This window comes from Triticum dicoccoides, chromosome 6A (assembly GCF_002162155.2).
Source record: "Triticum dicoccoides isolate Atlit2015 ecotype Zavitan chromosome 6A, WEW_v2.0, whole genome shotgun sequence".
In the NCBI taxonomy this organism is placed as follows: Eukaryota; Viridiplantae; Streptophyta; class Magnoliopsida; order Poales; family Poaceae; genus Triticum; species Triticum dicoccoides.
In genome coordinates this window covers 607,366,980-607,384,983 of record NC_041390.1, presented here as the reverse complement: position 1 = coordinate 607,384,983, position 18,004 = coordinate 607,366,980, and the positions used below count along the sequence as shown (strand labels likewise).

The following is an 18,004-nucleotide window of genomic DNA, read 5'->3' as shown; positions in this document are numbered from 1 at the left end:
GATCCGTTGGGGCTTGATGGATTAATTGAACGTGCGTTGGGATAGAGGATCCATGTTGACTAGTAGCATCATTTGCACCGGGCGGACCACATATGTTCCATGCATCGGAAAATATCTCAGTGCATCTTGAGATTTGGTGTTGTCGATGGCGCCCACTTCCCAGCTAAAATCATCGTCCTCTAATGAACAAGTAAATTACAAAAAGAAAAATGAAATCCAGGTAGGACTCGTCACATGACTATATTATATGACAAGTTTTCATATTCAAATTAGAAACATACATGTAAAATTCATTTTCTCGAACACGCACAAGAGTGCGTATCATATATTAAAGGAGGGAGAAAAGGGTACAGAAACCCAGCCACTTTGGATAGGAGCATATATTACATGGTAGTCCACCCACAATTGGGCCAGTCACATGATTTAGAGAACTACTCCGGATTAACCCACCTAGACCGTACAAGTAAAATTTACATGTATGGTAAACAAAACATATGGCTGGTTCAAGCGACTACCATGAACCGTGCATGTAAATCAGTAAATGTATGGTGAACAAAAAAAATGTTAGTCATGTATTTATAATTTTTGCCTAAAAAATTTATTTTATAATTTTGTGTCGCGTACATTTACAAAGTGTTCAACATATATTTGAAAAATATTCATACTATTCTTAAAAATTGAATAACTGCATATTTAGAACAATTTACACCATGTAACTAGCAATTGTTTAGCATGTATTTTTAGAAGTGTTCATAGTGTATTTTAGTAATATGTGACCAAATTTTCAAAATTGCATGATTTGCTATAAATACGTGAATACTTTTATTCTTGCCATACATGACCGTCTTTTCACTTTATATCTATAATACTAATTATCTTCAGAAATTTTGTGTGGGAAAGAAATTTTTTCACGCACATTTTTCCCTTTTTGAATCGTGCACACATACACGTGTGGTGTGCTACCAGAAATAGAAACAGCGCCAACTGAAAAAACAGAAACAAGTATGGTGAATGACGGGGCGTAAAGGGCACGCAGGCGGTGAATCAGGTTGTAAGCAGGGGTGCAGAGCGGTGCCCGACCCGTCCCGCATCATCCCTTCATTACGAGAGTTTAGAGCTGTCAGTTTATTTTGAACTAACTTACCATGTTATGCGGGACTAGCGGGACCCGCATCTGCATCCCTAGTTGTAAGTGAAAGTCTGCTTTTTTACGATCATATGGTGAGCTAGTTAGCGTAGCAGCTAGGCGCTGACTAGGCAACTAGTGTGCCAGCCAAGCAGATGTGCAACACAGCAAACAGAAACGAAATGTAAGCGAGCCGTTCGTACCAGCTTAAATGCGCCCAGGCAGCACATAATGTTCGTGCAATCATACAACCCACCGGCAGCCCATGTAGACAGCTAACACTACCCCATGGCACTGTATTTTCTGCTGACTAGCGCGAGTATACAACAGAAAATCCACGATGCACACATCCCAAAGGGCGAACAGCTGGCTGAGATTCCGAGCTCCATGTCGCTCGTCCACCAAAACGCCCCTCTTCTATATATACCCCTCAAAAGTATATTAATCTCTATTTATATAGTACTTGCGCAAAAATTTAGGGCTTCGATTTTTGGGGGCCCTGTGCAATGGCTCCACTTGCACCTGTGCATGTACGGGCCTGTGTGTTGGCTTGGGAATTAGTTATTTTTTGATGATGTTCTTTTTTTCGTTCGTATGTCGTGATGAGTGCTGCTAGAGACGGTATTTGTTTGAGAGGAGAGTGAAGTTGTTCGATGTGTAGTTGTGGTGCCCTTACACATTTTGGTTTCGGTGTCAGTCAATGATCGTGGCGTGAGCCCCTTGGAGCTTTTATTCCATGTTGAAACCATGGAACTGCCACCGTAACGTCCATACACGTCAGTCAACTAAGCTAATGCTCACTTAGTTCGGCTCTCTGTCCACTCGCTCGCATAGGAATTACTTTTTCTCGCTCCACTGCTATCTCATAAAAAGCTGGTTAACATTTTATTTTTAAAAACTTATTAAATGAAAATATTTTTTATGGATTTTAAAAATGCTACAAAATTAAAAGCATGATTTTTTAATCACAAATTTTAAAAATTCATGAATTTATAAATATTTGCACATTTGAAATAACTTTGCAAATCTTAAAAATATTCACAATCTTTTAATACTCCTGAACTTTAAAAATATTCATGTATTTTGAAAAGAAACATGAATTTAAAAAATATTCAAGAATTTTAAAAATGTTCACATTTTTTAAAATGTTCATGAATTAAAATGTGAATAATAAAATTAAAAATAGAAAGAGAAGATAAACCAAAAAAAAACATGAACCCTCAACCAACGACAAACACCGTTACAGACGGGCCCAATGACCCCTACAACCTTCGACGCATCAGAAGACTTTAATCAATCTAGGGAGCTTAATATGTTAATTAATTAATGGATGGATGTATGTAACGCCCTCGATGCGGCTATATCTCCCATGTGTCGAAGCGCGACTTAGAGGCATAACCGCATTAAAAGCAATGTCGCAAGTGAGGTAATCTTCGCAAACAACCCATGTAATACAATAAGGGAAAAGAGATACATAGTTGGCTTACAATCGCCACTTCACACAATTACATGAACAAAGCATTACATCATCCAGATACAAACAAGGTCCGGCTACGAAACAAAAATAGAAGAAGACTACCCCAAATGCTACACAGATCCCCGATCGTCCCAACTGGGCTCCACTACTGATCGACTAGAACGAAACAACACAAAGGACAAGATCTTCAACGAGCTCCTCCTTGAGCTTGGTTGCGTCACCTGCTCGGTAACATCGGCACCTGCATACTGGTTTTGGAAGTATCTGTGGGTCATGGGGACTCAGCAATCTCACACCCACGCGATCAAGACTGTTTAAGCTTATGGGTAAGGTAAAAGGTATGAGGTGGAGCTGCAGCAAACGACTAGCATATATGGTGCTAACATACGCAAATGAGAGCGAGAAAAGAAGGCAAAAGCACGGTCGGACAACTATGATCAAGAAGTGATCCTAAAACAACCTACGTCAAATCTTACTCCAACACCGTGTTCACTTCGCGGACACCACCGAAAAGAGACCATCACGGTTACACACGCGGTTGATGTATCTTAATTAAGGTCAACTTCAGGTTTTCTATAACCGGACATTAAAAAATTCCCATCTACCCATAACCGCGGGCACGGCTTTCGAAAGTTCAAATCCCTGCAGGGGTGTCCCAACTTAGCCCATCACAAGCTCTCACGGTCAAGAAGGATATTCCTTCTCCCAAGACAATTCGATCAGGCTCGGCATCCAGATTACAAGACATCCTCGACAATGGTAAAACAAGTCCAGCAACACCGCCCGAATGTGCCGACAAATCCCGATAGGAGCTACACATATCTCGTTCTCAGGGCATACTCAGATGAGTGCTCCATACAACTAAAACCAAACCTCGAGTTTCCTCGAGGGGGCGCTGCACAGGGCTCTAGTTTGGACCAACACTTAGAGGAGCACTGGCCCGGGGGTTTAAATAAAGATGACCCTTGAGTCTGCAGAACCCAAGGGAAAGAAAAGGCTAGGTGACGAATGGTAAAACCAATGTTGGGCATTACTGGAGGAGTTTTATTCAAGGCGAACTGTCAAGGGATTCCCATTACAACCCAACTGCGTAAGGAACGCAAAATCCGGAAACATAACACCGATATGACGGAAACTAGGGCGGCAAGAGTGGAACAAAACACTAGGCATAAGGCTGAGCCTTCCACCCTTTACCAAGTATATAGATGCATTAATTAAATAAGAGATATTGTGATATCCCAACAAAATATCCATGTTCCAACAAGGAACCAAATTCAATCTTCACCTGCAACTAACAACGCTATAAGAGGGGCTGAGCAAAGCGGTAACATAGCCAAACAACGGTTTGCTAGGACAAGGTGGGTTAGAGGCTTGGTTCAACAATATGGGAGGCATGGTAAGCAAGTGGTAGCTATCGCAGCATAGGCATAGCAAAAGAGCAAGCAACTAGCAAGCAAAGGTAAAAGTGATTTCGAGGGTATGGTCATCTTGCCTGAAATCCCGCAAGGAAGAAGAACGAGTCCACGAAGAAGACAAACGGACGTAGTCGAACGGGTCCTCACAAACGCGACGTTATCGGAACCAACCTGAAGAAGCAACACCGGAAAGAAGCACACAACATAGTAAACAACCAACACATGAACATGGCATGATGCACAATCAAGTATGATGCATGTCCGGTTTAAAGAGGCATGGCATGGCAAAGTGCACAAACAACCCTACAAATTAAGTGGAGCTCAATATGCAACTCGGTTGCATATTGACGAAACACCACGTTCCATTATTTAGTTCGCTCTCGTTATGTACCCAACAATATTAAATGTTCTTAACATGGCAAGGGGTGAAACACAACAAAACTACCTATCTAGGCAAGTTTAAATGAGGCCGAAAACAACGAACAACAATTCCGGAAACTCCTCATGAGCATATTATAGATTTGGTACTGTTCTGCCCTAAACCATATTTTAGAGTTGTTAAACATGCAAAGTGATGCCACCATGATAAACTAGACACTCTTCCACCCCATTTACATATAAAGTTTATTAAAATCGGAGCTACGGTTATTTAGTTATGAATTAAAGCATTTTAGCATGGCATAGGAGCAAATTTAAACAAACAACATTTTAAACATTTTTAACATGGTTGAAAAATACATATTATGAAACTAGATGAGAAACTAAGCATTTTACACATTAAGTTTGTTTAAATCCGATGCACGGTTTGTGAGTTATTAAATGCATGATGTATGAGGGCTTTTCTGTAAAACTGTGATCTCTGAAATAAAAGGGAAATCGTTCTAGAGAAAAAAAAACATGAAACGGGCCGTAACTGTTGGCCCAACAGAGCACAGAGGTCTGAAAGGGGGGTCTCACCATGGGCCAAGCCCAGCTAGCGAGGGGCGTTGGGCATTGCGCGACCCATGAGTTGGCGCTGGATGGACATGGGCCGACTGGGTCAACGGGCACCAGCGAGCGCCTCCCAGCCCGAAGCTGGGGACGAGGCGTAGCTATACCCGGCCGCCGGCGATGTTGGGCAAGGTGGCGCAAGGCTTGACGTCGGGGAGGAGCAGAGGAGGCCCCTGAGGTGTGGATCCGGACGGGATCCGTCCGTTTCCGGCCGCAGTGGTGGAGATCCGGCGACGGCGAGCTCGGCTCACACTCAACCATGGCGTCGGTGGCTCCTGTAGAACGGGAGAGAGGGAGACGTGAGAGGAGGGAGGAGAAGGAGATAGACAGGGAAGTAGGAGCGAGGCGGCGGGGTCCGGCCTGGTGCTCGTCGGCAGGAGCAAGTCCGGCGAGGTCCGCGGGGTGACGGGGCAGAGCGGCGGAGGAGCTCGGATCGGGATCTCCCTCTCCCGATCTGGAGCTCGGGGAGCAGGGGCGGTGTGGTGCGGGCCTCAGAGCCCAGATCGGGGCCCGGGCGGGCCTGGCGGCGCGGGGCGATAGGAACGGGGCAGGGAGGCCACGTGGCATGCCCTGGATGGCCAGGTGCGGTGGTTGCAGCGGCGCAAGCCAATGGGGGCTCGCCAAGTGGCGCTGGTGAGGTGGCTGGCGCCGGATTTGGAGGGGGAAGGCGGCTGGTGGCATGGAATTTGAGGAGGGAGGCGGCAGGGAGGTGGGGAAGGGCTAGGTTGCCAAATATGGAAGGGGGTTGTCCATATATAGGCAGGGATGGCTAGGGTTTGGGTTTAGGGGGGGGGTAGGAGCGTTTCGAAGCCTCCGATCGCGATCTGACGGTCCGGAACGGAGGGGGGTTTAGGTGGGCTGTAGGTGGGTTGTGAAAAGATGTTGGGCTGAGATGGGAGGAGAGGAGTGCAGCCTGGCAACTGTTTCCGGAGACCGAAACCGTCCGACGTTTAGACCGACTATAATGTCGCTATAGTTATCTGTTGGGGCATCAAACAAACTCCGAATGCGATGAAACTTGGCAGGCGGTCTACCTACACTATAACACGACCGCACGCCAACTCTCATCCCATTCCGAGAACATTTTCCAGCCACTTATAAAATACTATTTCGGACATGCCGCGGGCGCGTGCAAGTGTGGTCGGGCTCAGAACGAACAACAAAAAGAACGAGGAGACCGGGACGGATGCAAGTTTTGAAAACATGATGATGCAATACACATGATGACACGATGAAATGCAACACGCAAGCAAATGGCATGGCAACGACAGCGAATAACTGGAAGACACCTGGCGCATCGGTCTCGGGGCGTTACAATGTAGCCCCCATTTTTAGAGGTATCCAAATTATCAGAAAATCGATGTTGAACTCCATCTCTGACTCGGAATATTGAATAGATAAATAAACACATTGCACAAACAAAGAACACCAACATTTATGGAAAGAAACTTATATAGTTTCGCTAAAGCACATCACATCTAATCCTATGTCATTGATCTTACGCGGAGATTTGTGTGGGTGTTTTCTTTTTCCCCTTTTTAATGCTTGATTGAGTCACTTAGATGCACAGTAACTATGTCACATCTAGATGTGCCCTAGATAAACCAAAACTTGTAAGCTCTTTGTTATATTCCCTTTATAATGTTTTTTTCTCGTGAGCTCAAATCAACTTATGTATAGAAACTCTCCATCTCATGGCCTTTTATAGCGTAGCCCACTTGAAGCATTTTAGTAATAAGCTCACATTAACCTTTTGACATTTTACTAATGACATTACTTATTATTTGTATGACTCGTAGAGATCAATTGAGTAGCATTGCATAGATTAATGTTGCATAACACTCCTCGTTCAGGGAGTCTTCCTTCAATTACTTGTTACGTAGCCACCAAGTACTCTTCTAGAGTTCATGAGGGTAGAAGAATATAGGAGCTACTCCATCCGTTCACAAATGTAAATATGTTTTGAATATTTTAATATGGAGTACATACATCTGAATCAGAAGAAAAACCATCTTATAATATTGAGCGGAGGGAGTATATGCCTAGTGAGATTGCTTATTGACATAACTCATTTGCACTCGTTCTTTCAAAAACAAAACCTATTTGTATTTGTGCAACACAAAGCAACATTATCATCGCATATAATTGTGGGGGTGTTGATGGTATTGAGTCCACGTGGCTTCTGAATGTGATTAGTAATCCGTCGCTATGAGGGCCTGCTTACATGACCGCCAAGAAATTGATGTTCCACTATAGAGAAACACAAATCCAGTTAGCGATCTACCCATCATAGTCAAGTCTTGGTTCTTCTGGTAAAAGAATCCAAGATCACGAGTACCTTGGAGGCATGTATATATGGTTTTGATATACTATCCCAATGCGTTCAAGTTGGGGGTTGCATTATACATTGGCTATGCGGGTTTACAGCGGTCATAATGTCAGGCCTAGTGCAATTTGTCTCTAAAATCCTCCATTATTTAAGATCTACATGCATCTTCATCAATGTTAAGGGATCTTACAACCATGGGTTCTTTAAGAGGGTGAGACTTGGCCATATTAAATATTTAAAGAACCCTCTGTATATGCAGACTAGGGAACAAGAACTCCTCCAAGAAGTTTCTCAAGTCGTAAGCCTAAACAGAGCCTGGTTTTGGAAGTCTTTCATCTCAAACTCCATCTAGAGCTAACTTCCTTTATGTCCTCTGTATAATTTCAGATGATCGATATAGACTGGGATATTAACGGGGAGTTGATGGAGATACTCTAATCATCTTAATTTTGAAAAGCAAATCCATGCCACACATAGCCTATGTCCATAAAACTCATGCCATTTATTTTGCAAAGAAGGTTCAGCAGTACATGGCAAACTACATTTATTCACCACTACAAAGGCCGGCGCACAGATTTATCCTGATGGAACAGATCCAAGTCTCTCAAGCCGGAGCTTTGTACCATCCCCACGGCGCATCAGATGTGTACTCCGTGACCTGCTTGATGCTCAGGTAGTTGTCGATCCCCCTGCAAAACAGAAGGCACGGACGGCGTCAGGTAAAAACAATTGACAGTTATAACATGACTCAGAGAACACAGCTCACCCTTCTCCGAGCTCACGCCCAAAGCCGCTGCGCTTGTTCCCGCCCCACGGAGCTTGGCAGAAGCAAGGCTGCGAGCAGTTCACCCAGATGCATCCCGCGTCGATCTCCTGTAGTTGGAATCGCCATCAGACACCTATTACAGAGTCGCAGCAAAGCAGAGTCCAAGGATCGATTTGCAAGACATACCTCGGCTAATCTCTGGCATCGCTCACGGTCACCGGAGATCACGGCACCAGCCAGACCATAACTGTCGAAAGGGAACAGGTTATCGGAGTTAGCTCACAAGCAACAGGCTAACATATATGATGCAATCCCTCAAAGCAGCAATGACATCGATGCTCTAGTGAAACGAAAGTAGCTCACTGAGTATCATTGGCCAGTTCGATGGCTTCCTCTTCAGTAGAAAATTCCTTCACACACAGGACTGGACCAAAGACTTCCTCCCTCCAAATCTCCATTGATGTGTTGATGTCAGTGATGATTGTGGGTTCAATGAAGAAACCTTTCTCCAGATGCTGCAAAAACACAAAACGTTAGCTCTATTCTAGTAGCACGTGAATGCCTGTACATGTACAAGCATCTGTGAACTGGGAATTACCTTGGGCCTGACACCCCCAGTCAGAATGGTGGCACCTTCACTTTTAGCATTCGCTACGAACTTCTTGATCTTCTCATACTGAAACCGGGCAATACCACAAGTAAGACTACTAACAAGGAATGAGTCTAAGCAACGGGTAATATGCAGACACGAAGAATATTTGTAAAGCTGGAAGGTGATGGATTGATCGTGATGTTTATTTTTCTCAGTCAGTGTCATGGGCTATGACAGAAACATCAATTCTTGCAGTGAAAAACATAAAAGTAAATCCAAAGAATGTGGTGCTTCAGTGCATTTGGACACAGTTCCTCCAAGTATAAGTTGCAGTTTGTAATAACTAGCAAGAACAAGAGCGGCTACAGCTGCTAACTCAAAGGAGCAAACTGTATCACTATATATAATATAAAGGAGAACATAAATCCAGCAAAAAGACATGTGGTTTATTCTTGATATTACTTTTTTCTCTCCCTGAATTTATATAAAGCTAACATGTAGTACCTGTCCTTCACTAACAACTGGCCCAAGCCTGCATCCCTCCTCGAGAGGGTCTGACACCTTGATATTTTTGGACCATGCAACCATCCTGTCGACGAATTCTTTAGCGATATTTTTCTGCAAAGAGTTTGATGTCAGGAGTGCAAAGCTGACTGCCATATATGCTCAAGAGCAATAAATTAATAAATCTGGAATATAGCTTCCAGAGCAACATTTTGAAAATTGCTCCAGATTGCCAGCCATACAGTACAGCAACCCTGCTTAATGTGCTTTAAACAACAGGCAGTCCATATGTTACTGAGAAAAGCATACTGTAAACAACGCAATGACATATGCCATGTGAACTGATAGTGGTGCATCATGCAATAATCATAAGTGAAAAGTTGATGACCGGTCTGAGCTATCGTTGAATCCCATCAAACATGTAGAGTGATTCATTAGCATTACAATTAAAGTTGCAACATCAATACTTACATGGATAAGAAGACGAGATGTCGCACTGCAAATCTGACCGTTGGTCCAAAAGCACCCAAATAGAGTCCACTCAACAGCTGTTTAAATAGAAGGATCAACAATCAAAACTAACTAAAGGTCACAAAAGGTACTTCACAGAATCGTATTTTTCAATCAAAATGTATGTATCAACTAACTTGAGTGAATCACTGTCTAGAAACACTTAGATCGTAAAGGTTTCCAGAGCTAAAGCATACTAATCATGTTTTAATAATCAGTTCAAAATAAGTGCCTTGCTTGTCACCAAAAATTTGTGATGAAATAATTTCCTGTATGTTTGGGCCTCAAGCAAGAAAACCCCTAGACTAGCCCAGCAAGGTTGTGCGTTTTGGAACAACCAGAATTTACTATTTGGCAGCGACGTAGCCTACGATGGTTTCAAAAGTAGTTGCGTGAGCCGAATCCGTTTGCACTTTTGGGCAAGGATCGCACACAAGAACAGCCCTTTGGTAACTCATATGGATCTCTGAGGGGGCTTCCCTACAAAACGTAACTATCCTCCAAAAGCTAGGATTAGTCTTTTTTTAGGGGAAGCTAGGATTAGTCAGATTAAACCAAATAGCTAGCCAAGGCCAGCACAACAAAGCCGGGATAAGTTACTTGGGCTACAGCCCAGCTTATCTAGGAACCAAATGTATCCTGCGTTTCATTATTCAGCTTGTATGTACCCTCCATAAAAAATTACGCCAGTTTGAACAAGCAGAACGTCTGGTGAAATTATAGACATCATTCTTTTTAATCATTTTAGAGGTTACTAATCCTAAGTTCTAACAATTATTTATCATGACAAGACCCTGACACCAAATGAAGGCTTTGGGGTGTGTAACACCATGCATTTCGAATTGGAACAAACCTTGACTGGATAAATCTCAGCATGCAGTATGTACCTTTGTCAATGTCGACATCATCAAATACTACAATAGGACTTTTTCCACCAAGTTCCAATGTAACAGGCTGTCAAGAAAAGATGCAACACAAAAGGTGAGTTGGTCTGCTATCAGGAGAGCGGTGTAGTATCTTGGTCAATATTTTAAAAACCTAAAGGAGGGGAAAAAAGGATACTTGGTGATAAATTACTACAAAGATTAAAAGAATAGGGACATGTGGAACAAACCTTGACTGTAGGAGCTGCAGCAACCATAATCTTTTGACCGGTTGCATAGCTCCCGGTAAATGCAACCTACAAGCTCAAATAAGCCATGTATTGTGAGGAATATACTCCATCGACATAGATGGATCACAAAAAGATATAGGACAAATATATGTACCTTGTCGACGTCAGGGTGTGAGGACAAAGGAGCGCCAGCTTCATTACCTAATCCAGTCACAATGTTTAAGACACCTGATGGAAGACCAATCTCTTTACACACATCACCAAGCTCTAAGCAAGTCCTGGTAATTACAAAAATATAGAGATATTTCAATTCCCATTTCTTATAAAATGGAAACACGGACAAATATTAAACTTACACGGAAGCTAATTCAGATGGTTTCAGTACAGCTGTACAGCCAGCTGCCAGAGCAGGGGCTACCTTCCATACAGCCATCAGGAGAGGATAGTTCCTGCAGCAAAATATGTCAAACGAAGAATATTATATGTCAGGACCAACTAATTTAACGCTATAGCATAAAACTATAAAAAAGAAAAATACAACTAAAACCACAAAGTTGAATGTAATCAATAATTAATTACTGGATCAACTGTTCTTGTTCAGCAGTAAGATTCTAAATAATGATATCTACGTAATTAGATTAAGTGAGCAGGGCTGACAGCAGATTACCAGGGCCAGTAAGGAAAAGAAATATTTGGATGAGGAGAAAACACGGGGTTGAGGGTCGTATCAATCCATAATAAGTTTAGTGACACTAGCCAAAAGTTTCACATGCACACGCACACACAAATGACATTGTCTCAGCTGCGTGAGTTTGAACACTTGATAGTACTTACAAATCCGGAGAACACGAGCACAATATGCGGGCAAGGAAAGTGAGAGAAAGTGCACTAAAGCAGCGACAAGTAGTATGGATCGGAGGGAGTATCAAATTACTTGGATTGTGATGGCTAAGCCTAATAGTCGTCGACGCCAGTTTAAAGCTCCTTTACTATATGAAGGATTTGCGGTAGCATGCTTGAACCATATATAGAGATACAGGCAAGACAGGAGGGGAATGGGAAATACCAAGGTGTGATTAGAGCAACTACACCAATAGGTTCCTTCTTAAGATGACATTTAAAATTCTCCGGGAGAGCAACTGCAGCATTTTGCCTTTTGTCCAAGGCTTCAGCATGACCTGCGAAGAACTCAAAGCAGCCGGCGACATCGTCCTGATAAAAAGAACATAGTGCACATCAGTACATCCTGTGTACAAAAATACAATGCATGCAGACAGTGAAAAGGTGGATCGCATACCATGTCCCATGCCGCTTCATCAAGAGGCTTCCCGCAATCAAGTGCCTCGAGCCTAGCCAGATCAGATTTCCGCTCAATCATCTGAAGGAAAAGGAAATCAAATGCATCAAAAACTGACATATATTCTCGAGTATCCTTTAGAGCTTGTTTATGTGATTTCCTACTGGATCACTGACAAATCTGGCATTCATTTGGCACCCATAATAGGAAGTAAAATACTAGTAAGAAGTTGACTGATTGACCAACTGAGCAGGCACAATTAATGCACAGCCCATGGTGTTTCAAAAAAAAAAATACACAGCCCATTGACTTGCGCGCGGAAGCGGCGGGGAGCTCCTGGCGTACCTTGGCGGCGATCGCGCGGAGGTACTTGGCCCGGACGGCGCCGGGGGCGCGGGACCAGTCGCGGCCGCGGTTCCTCTTGAGGGCGGCCCGCGCGGCCGCCACCGCCGCGTCCACGTCCTCCGAGGTGCCCGCCGGGATCTCGCCTGCGCAAAGCTACTGATGAGCGCCCAACGACACGGGCGAACGGAAGACAGAGAGAGGGAGAGGCGCAGGGATCTGGTACGGACCGATGGAGGCCTCGGTGGTGGGGTTGATGACGGGGAGGCGGCGGCCGAGCGCGGGCGCGCGCCAGTCGCCGTCGATGAAGAGCTGCCGCTGCGGGATCTTCGCCGTGGCGACCATCGCGGGATCTGCGTCGGCCGGGGCTGGTGGGTACGACTGCGAGGCGCGAGGTGGGGAGGTGGGGAGCGCTATCCTCTCGTCGCTCCGTTATTTGTAGACGGACGGAGGACGCGGCGCCGTTATCATTCTGGTTCCACGATCCACCGTGCGTCTCGGATCAGAGCCAGCCACAAAAAAAGGCCTCGATGATGTGCACGTCACAGTTCACAGGTGGTTGGTTGGTGGAACGGCGCTATCCCCTCCCGTAGTGCGATAAAAGGAAAGGAGGTGATGACAAAACGGCGAACGTGCTTCCTCTTTATAGTTGTACATTTGGTAGAACGTATGCAACATATGTGCGTAACAACATAAGCAACATGTGGTGTGAACGTGGATAGAAGATAACTTCTTGGGTCGATAAGTCTATGATAATATCACCCAACAGTCTCTATTTCCTTTTAGGGGCATGCCTAGAAGGCTAGAACTCAGTCAACTGGGATGTACATCAGTTGTTTGTGGTGCTACGAACGGCAGTGCTGGATGCTGCAAACGGCAACGACAGTCACTTCGGGACATGTTGTTAGATGCTACGAGGTGATGGGACGACATGCTGCGAGCAATGAGGGGAACATTGTGATCGGTGAGACGACATGCTGCAACCAGCACATACGGGCGTTGCGACTGTTGGGACGACGTGGTGCGAGGGGCAGTTGGACGATGCTTATTCTAGCACGAATCTCCACACAAAGATCCATTGACTAATCAGTCGACCGAAACTTTGTTAAATCGATTAACATTCTTATGAACTTCATGAACAAAATTTGAATTCAAGAACATTTTCGAAAATTGGATGGACATATTTTGGAAATAGATGAATATCTCTTGAATTGAACATTTTTTAATTTGGTGAACAATATTTGACATGAACATTTTTTAATACAATTATTATTTTAATTTGATTGGTTTTTTAAAATTGATGGACAAAAATGTCCAGTTTTAAAATATGTTAAAAAATCGAGAAAATTTTAAAACTGAAAATGTAAAAGAAAAATTATGAAAAAGTAAAAGAAATAACGGAAACAATTGAAAAACAAACAAAAGTATAGAAATGTTCTAGAACCTTCCCAAAACCGGAAGAGGGATCATGCGCTGGGCTGACCCAACTCACTTAGTGAGCACGGGGGGTGGACGTTTGGTCGACTCTTGTCGACGTCCCCTAGCCGTGGGGAGTGGAGGGGTAGATCCTCCTCGGCCCAGCGGGTGTACGTCACCGCCAGCAGGAATGACACAACGAACACGACCAAATCAACGGCCAATTACTACACTTGACAGCCTGTTTGGTAAACACTTGGGCAAGGGAATGGGAGTTTGCACAAGGGTGTTTATGAAGGGATTAGGCATGGGAAGTAGATTTTTACTTCCATTCTCTTGTTTGGCATATGATGGGAATTGGCGTGGGATAAAACTCTCTTCACGAATTTAACAGGGTACCCCCTGGAAAGAAATCGATGGGAATTGGCTTCCCCAACTCCGAGTCCCCTTTCCATTTAAACTCCCATTTCCTCTAATCAAATAGTGGATTTTTAATTTCCTTACCTCTCAACTTCTATTCCCCATCTCTAATTCCCCTGAATCAAACACGCTATAAGTAGTTCTAGTGGTTATGCAGACTCGTACGTGAAGGCTTTGACCCGAGTTTGAATCCTGAAGGGGGGCACTTTTTTGTTGTTTTTTCGCTCTTATAAATTCGATGCACAGCATGTTCGTGGGTTGGCCCAACTGGACGCTGCAGTGAACGCCATTCGGCTTCCACGGCACTAATATTCTTATCCTTTTTAAACAATATTTACCATTTATATAATTTTTTATGTGCATTTGAAAAATATTTAAACATGTCTTCAAAATGGTCAACATGTATTGAAAAAATATTCAACATGTGTTTGACATGTATACAAAAAATGTTCGACATGTATCTACTACTACTATAAAAGAAAGAGAGGGCGGAGAACCAAATCATCCTATCCATCGAAACCTGCAATCTGATGGTCTACATCCCTCCAGATACTAAACACGTTTTACGCTTTAATTACCCACCATGCCATTATCTATCTACTACCACTATAAAAGGAAGAGAGGGGCAGATCCAAACAATCACATCCATCCATCATCAAAATCTAATGGCCCTTAATCATTCTGTGTTTAACGCTACCAACCACCCAACAAGCCACAATCAATCGCCAACCCACCCTGCCCGTTCGCACGACATGTCGCCCCGCTCGCACGACCCCTAGTCGCCCCCTCCTCCTCCATCGTCCCGCCCGCACGACCCCCAGTCGCCCCCTCCTCCTCCTCCCGCGTCGTTCGCCGCCCCGCTGTTCCTCTCGCAGCCGTTAGCCGCCACAGGTCGCCACCCTTCGCTGCGGGAGCCGTTGGCAAGTCGCCTCCCGTCGCGCCCTTCGCCATGGGAGAGCCGGAGCCGCCGCCCGTCGCGCGCCGGGGGAAAGACGCCGCAGGTCGCCGCCCTTCGCCGCAAGAGAGCCGGAGCCACGGAGCCGCCGCCCGTCGCGCACCTGCCTCTCCTCCTCTGCTGTCACAGGTACGCCGACGCCTCCTCCCTCGTCCCGCCCGCACGACCCCAGTCGCCCCCTCCTCCTCCTCCCGCGTCGTTCGCCGTGGGTCATCGCATGGTCCACCGTCGCCGTTCCCATAGCATGCCACCTGCACTTCCTCTTGGTCGGCGCAATCGTTGGGTCACTGGTTCATCTGTTCGTCCCTAGATTGTCGCCGTTCATCTTTACTCATGTTTCTCTTTGATGATGTCCAGGTGCCGCAGTGCCATTGCAGGAGGAAACAGGCGGGTGCTCGGGGACATCGGCAACATCGGCGGGTGCTCGAGGGGTAAGAAAATCAGCGCAAGGATCGAATCCCAGTCCTGTTTTTCTTTCTTCCGTTATTTTTCCTGAACTGAACCCGATCTTGTTCGTTGCAATAACAATATCCAGCTACCGGTGGGGATCACTCCAATCACCAGGAACTTCGGCGCTGAGCTCTGAAGAAGGCCTAGGCTGATCCATCCAAGGTACGGACGCTCTGCTGTTTACACCACCTACTCTCTTGTCTGTTGGAGTTCATGGCCTATCACTCATGTCCTCACAGTGTAGGCAAGTGATCAATTATCCTGAAATCTTTGCCCTATTGTACAGCCCGTTCAAGCAGTCACAGAAGCCTCTCTATAGATTGCATTAATCCCTAACGTTTGATCAAGAAAAATTGGTACTTTTGGTGTCCATCTACCAGCACTGCTCATGACCATATCATGCAAATACAGGAGCGAGGGGAACCAACAGGGGTGGTGTCCTGTGTGCATCTCCTACAGCGTCCTGAATCCCTGCAGTACACCATCTTTGCGCTCTACCTAGAAGCTACATGTGCTTTCAAATTCGATCTCCTGTGTGGCTTAAGACTTTGAAATAAATTTTGATTAGATAAATCTTCAATAGTTTTAGTCATACTCTCTATACAATTAGTAATTGTTTAGATGATAATTCCGAACAATGTTAGTGCTAGAGACTCATACATTAATTTCAAGTAGCAGTTTTAGTTCCCCGTTCTCCAATTGATACAAATATGTTGGAAATATGCCCTAGAGGCAATAATAAATTGGTTATTATTATATTTCCTTGTTCATGATAATCGTTTATTATCCATGCTAGAATTGTATTGATAGGAAACTCAGATACATGTGTGGATACATAGACAACACCATGTCCCTAGTAAGCCTCTAGTTGACTAGCTCGTTGATCAATAGATGGTTACGGTTTCCTGACCATGGACATTGGATGTCGTTGATAACGGGATCACATCATTAGGAGAATGATGTGATGGACAAGACCCAATCCTAAGCCTAGCACAAGATCATGTAGTTCGTATGCTAAAGCTTTTCTAATGTCGAGTATCATTTCCTTAGACCATGAGATTGCCGGATACCGTAGGAGTGCTTTGGGTGTGCCAAACGTCACAACGTAACTGGGTGGCTATAAAGGTACACTACAGGTATCTCCGAAAGTGTCTGTTGGGTTGGCACGAATCGAGACTGGGATTTGTCACTCCATGTAAACAGAGAGGTATCTCTGGGCCCACTCGGTAGGACATCATCATAATGTGCACAATGTGATCAAGGAGTTGATCACGGGATGATGTGTTACGGAACAAGTAAAGAGACTTGCCGGTAATGAGATTGAACAAGGTATCGTGATACCGACGATCGAATCTCGGGCAAGTATCGTACCGCTAGACAAAGGGAATTGTATACGGGATTGATTAAGTCCTTCACATCGTGGTTTATTCGATGAGATCATCATGGAGAATGTGGGAGCCAACATGGGTATCCAGATCCCGCTGTTGGTTATTGACCGGAGAGTTGTCTCGGCCATGTCTGCATGACTTCCGAACCCGTAGGGTCTACACACTTAAGGTTCGATGATGCTAGGGTTATAGGGAAAGTATGTACGCGGTTACCGAATGTTGTTCGGAGTCCTGGATGAGATCCCGAACGTCACAAGGAGTTCCGGAATGGTCCGGAGGTAAAGATTGATATATAGGAAGTATGGTTTTGGCCATCGGAATTGTTTCGGGCATCACCGGTAGTGTACCGGGACCACCGGAGGGGTCCGGGGGTCCACCAGGTGGGGCCACCAGCCCCGAAGGCCTACATGGGCCAATAGTGGGAAGGGACCAGCCCCTAGGTGGGCTGGGGCGCCTCCCACCAAGGCCCAAGGCGCCTCCAAGAGGGGAAGGGGGCAAACCCTAGGGCAGATGGGCCCTAAGGCCCACCCCAGGTGCGCCTCCCCCTCTCCCCCTTGTGGCCGCCACCCAGATGGGATCTGGGGGCTGCCGCCACCCCTAGGGAGGGAACCCTAGGTGGGGGCGCAGCCCCTCCCCTCCCCCTATATATACTTGAGGTTTTGGGGCTGCCTAAGACACACGATTCAATCTCCCTGTTGGCGCAGCCCTACCCTTCTTCCTCCTCGTCTCTCGTAGTGCTTGGCGAAGCCCTGCTGGAGTCCCGCGTGTTGGGGAACGTAGCAATAATTCAAAATTTTCCTACGTGTCACCAAGATCAATCTATGGAGTCATCTAGCAACGAGGGAGGAGTGGATCTACATACCCTTATAGATCGCGCGCGGAAGCGTTCAAGAGAACGGGGTTGATGGAGTCG

General features: G+C 45.2%; 1 protein-coding gene across 1 annotated transcript; it reads right to left on the bottom strand.

The window, feature by feature from the left end:
* Positions 1–7,764: 7,764 nt before the first annotated feature.
* On the bottom strand, positions 7,765–12,876 carry LOC119318390 (betaine aldehyde dehydrogenase 2). The gene is made up of 15 exons (XM_037592947.1): positions 12,693–12,876; positions 12,466–12,608; positions 12,121–12,201; positions 11,890–12,035; positions 11,180–11,272; positions 10,978–11,101; positions 10,824–10,889; positions 10,597–10,663; positions 9,671–9,747; positions 9,200–9,313; positions 8,702–8,779; positions 8,467–8,618; positions 8,290–8,350; positions 8,104–8,210; positions 7,765–8,026 (listed from the first exon to the last, which is right to left on the bottom strand). Exons 1-15 carry the CDS (start codon positions 12,805–12,807, stop codon positions 7,942–7,944), a joined length of 1,509 nt encoding a protein of 502 aa, XP_037448844.1. The 5' UTR covers positions 12,808–12,876; the 3' UTR covers positions 7,765–7,941.
* Between the last annotated feature and the right edge of the window lie 5,128 nt (positions 12,877–18,004).

Excerpts from the sequence above, each read along its gene's own strand:
- LOC119318390 (XM_037592947.1), bottom strand. The coding sequence starts at position 12,807 with ATGGTCGCCACGGCGAAGATCCCGCAGCGGCAGCTCTTCATCGACGGC. Across the intron at positions 12,609-12,692 it reads CACCACCGAGGCCTCCATCG|GCGAGATCCCGGCGGGCACC; the intron begins GTCCGTACCAGA and ends AGCTTTGCGCAG. Across the intron at positions 9,314-9,670 it reads CATCTCGTCTTCTTATCCAT|AAAAATATCGCTAAAGAATT; the intron begins GTAAGTATTGAT and ends AACTCTTTGCAG.